General features: G+C 56.2%; 1 protein-coding gene across 1 annotated transcript; it reads right to left on the reverse strand.

Annotated features, from left to right (window-relative positions):
• Positions 1–1,020: 1,020 nt before the first annotated feature.
• Positions 1,021–2,338, reverse strand: HOXD4 (homeobox D4). Its single transcript, XM_068969022.1, has 2 exons — positions 1,897–2,338; positions 1,021–1,355 (listed from the first exon to the last, which is right to left on the reverse strand). The coding sequence occupies exons 1-2, from the start codon at positions 2,336–2,338 to the stop codon at positions 1,021–1,023; spliced, it is 777 nt and encodes a 258-aa protein (XP_068825123.1).
• Positions 2,339–3,184: the final 846 nt, after the last annotated feature.

A 3,184-nucleotide genomic window follows, 5' to 3' on the forward strand; every position in this document is an offset into this window, starting at 1 on the left:
TCGGAATCCAGTTGGAACAGAAAATTCAGTCATTATCTAATGACCCAGAACATGGAGGTTTTGTTTTCTTTCCCCAGAAGAAAAATGTTGGACCATTTGTTTCTTTCTTTTCTCCCTTTCCTCTAATCACCCAGAACTAGTTCTAAGCACAGTGCTGAAAAACGCACATGTGGAAATATATATTCAAGAACTCAACTTTGAGTGGATCCTTCTCTTCCCTTTATAAGGGTTAAGGGCCCCCTATATACACTTCCTGGGAGTGGGGAGGGGGTGGAGTTCCAGCCAGGAGTCAGGCCACGCACCTCTGATTCCGCTCCCTGAAACTCAGCCCCTTTCACATGTTAAGTTTTTTGGCAACACCATGTCAGTTATTTCTGTACCCCAATTCTCCAACAAATAAATATTTAAGCAAATATAAACATAAAACAACCCGTTTCCGCTTCCTTCTTAGACTCATTTCTTTGGGCACGGGGACACCGGGAGCAAAAAATATATATATATATATATTTTTTCACACTGGAAATTATACAGACAACCCAGAAAGTTCAGGAATCCTGGCTCAGCTCTCCTGCTTCTACTGAAAACACCTAGCGCAGAGGCAGCCAAGCTTCTGCCTCAACTCTGGCACATTTTTAAACCACAAAGATCCCTGGAGGGGTGGGGTGGGGGAGCATGTTCAAATTCACATTGGGATAAAGCATCCAACCTTCATTTGCAAATTCAAAACCCAACAGCAGAGATTTTCAGGAGTTTAATGACTCGCCAAGGTTTTATGTTCTCAATAGCTCCTGCCATTTGATAATATACTTAGAGAGAGAATCCCGCCCCCTCCCACCCCCATCCCCGCTCCAGGGAGGGGGCTGTCCTTGGGCAGGATGCTAACCTTAGGGAGGCCTGCGTGTGTCCCAGGTCCACCCCACAGTACCTTAGAGCCCAGGGAGGTGACAGCAGGCCCGGCCTGCCCCCGCAACTTCGGCTCAGCCAGGAGCTCAGGGAGGGGTGGGCCCAGGGTCCCCACTTCTATAAGGTCGTCAGGTCCGTGTGGTGGTCCTTGGCCAGAGGCTGCAAATGCTGGCCGGGGGCAGCTGAGGAGGAGCAGGAGGACGAGGACGAGGATGAGGAGGACCTGCCTTTGGTGTTGGGCAGCTTGTGGTCTTTTTTCCACTTCATCCTCCGGTTCTGGAACCAGATCTTGATCTGGCGCTCGGAAAGACACAGGGTGTGAGCGATTTCAATCCGACGGCGCCGCGTCAGATACCTGTTAAAATGAAATTCTTTTTCCAGTTCTAGGACTTGCTGCCGGGTGTAGGCCGTCCGGGACCTCTTGGGCTCCCCGCCGGTGTAGTTGGGGTTCACTGAGAGACAAAAGAGATCGCACAAGGTCAGCTCCAGCCTCAGGGTAGGCCCCTGGCCACCGGCGCTCACTTCCTGGCGCGCCCCGAGGCCGGGCCCTCCCTGCGCTCCCCCTGGCCCGCTACTCCCTGCCTCCCGCCAGCCCTCTTTCCCCAGCGCACACGCTCCCTCCCTTCCATCCCCTCGCACCCACCTGCTCCCCTGGGCTCGCAGGCAGGGATCCCCAAACGTACCCCCGTCTCCCCGGCCTGCCGCCAGCTCCAGAATTCCCAGGCATTTTGGAAACCCCCTCTCCTGCACTGCGTTCCCTCCACTCTGAAAATGGAGTCCTCCCCCCCCACCCCCATCTCCACCCCTTTCTGCGCCCACAGCCAAGCAGCCAGCCACATGGTCCCGGCCTGCTCCCTCGGCTATAAAAATTTATGGAGAGAGTAATTGCGGCGCCCATTGAAACCCCACACGCCCCCACCCACTCGCACCCCCTCTCAGGGCTCGCGCCGCCGGGCCGGGGTGGAGACTGAGCGGTCCTGGGCCCGTCCTTACCGGAATTCACGTGCACCTTCTTCATCCACGGGTAGACCACGGCCGGCTGCTTGAGGGCAGTCCCGGCGGGCGGCTGCTTGGGGCCGCCTGGCTGGCTACAGGCCCGGGCGCCGGGCAGGGGTGCGGGCGGGGGCGCGGAGGGCGCCGGGCATGGCTCTCCTGGAGCACCGTAGTGGCCGCCGGGGCCGCCGGGTTCTGGCCCGTGACCCCGCGTGGGCAGAGACGGGCCAGGCCCGGGGCCGCCACCTCCGAAGGTCTGCTCACCGAAGTCGGGCCGTGGGTAGAGCCCCGGGGGCTGGAAGTCGGTCCCCTGCGCGCTACCGCCGCCGCCGTAGTAGTCAGCGCCCTGCTCGCCTAGGTAGCCGCCCTGCAAATACTCCTCACATGGAGGAAACTTGGGGTCCACATACTTGGAGTTCACCATATAGGAACTCATGGCCATTAATTTCAGAAGGTAGAAAATACTAATTTTTCTCGTGTTGTCTTTTTTTCTTCTTCCATAGGGCCCTCCTACTTGCTGTCAACTGAATAAAGTTGGCGGCCATGTGACCAGGCCAGCCAATAGCGAGGGAGTGAGTTTATCACCGGGCTGGTGAGCATCTCATAATTTTCACAAATTTAACTAAATAACATACGTGTAATCAAGTGACTCACCGTGGCACCTTTGAGGGCTCCCACCAGATGTTAGTGGAGTTCTAATCCCAGCACCCTCATTCCCCACTGGTAACCCCAGCTTTTGTCTGCCACTGACTTTGCTAACCTCCACTGCCCTCTCCATGCACCCGGCCTGCTATCAGCCCCCCAAAATGGGCACAGTTCAAAAGGGAATGAATCTCCCATATTTGTCAAGGTGCATGGCATCAAAAGGTGGTGGAGGAGGTGACTCCTGAGTTGGACAGAGAACCCCAAGCAGGCAGGACTCCCGCCCGCCCAGCCCGCGGGAGCGCGAGGACTCTGCCATACAAAGGCCGAATCCCGCCGGCTTTGTCTTCATCAGGGTCACCCAAAAGTTACTACAATCTGGCTGGCCTGAATCAAATTAGGCAATGAGTAACTGCCAAGCTTTCTTTGAAGGCCAGGGTATTTGTAGCCAAATCCGGCCTTGCTGGTATGGCAAGAAGCCCCTTGATTCTCTGGCTAGGGCAGCGCAGACGGGTAGCCCAGGAAGGTTGTGAGGTAACCCCACCTCACTCAAAAGCATCCCTAAAAGGGCCCTAAACTCCCTCTTTCCGGCTCACCTTTTTCCCACCTGGCAGTAAAGGCCAACAAGCCCCCTCTTTGGGCACCC

The sequence above is a fragment of the Capricornis sumatraensis genome, chromosome 3 (genome assembly GCF_032405125.1).
Source record: "Capricornis sumatraensis isolate serow.1 chromosome 3, serow.2, whole genome shotgun sequence".
NCBI classification, from domain to species: Eukaryota; Metazoa; Chordata; class Mammalia; order Artiodactyla; family Bovidae; genus Capricornis; species Capricornis sumatraensis.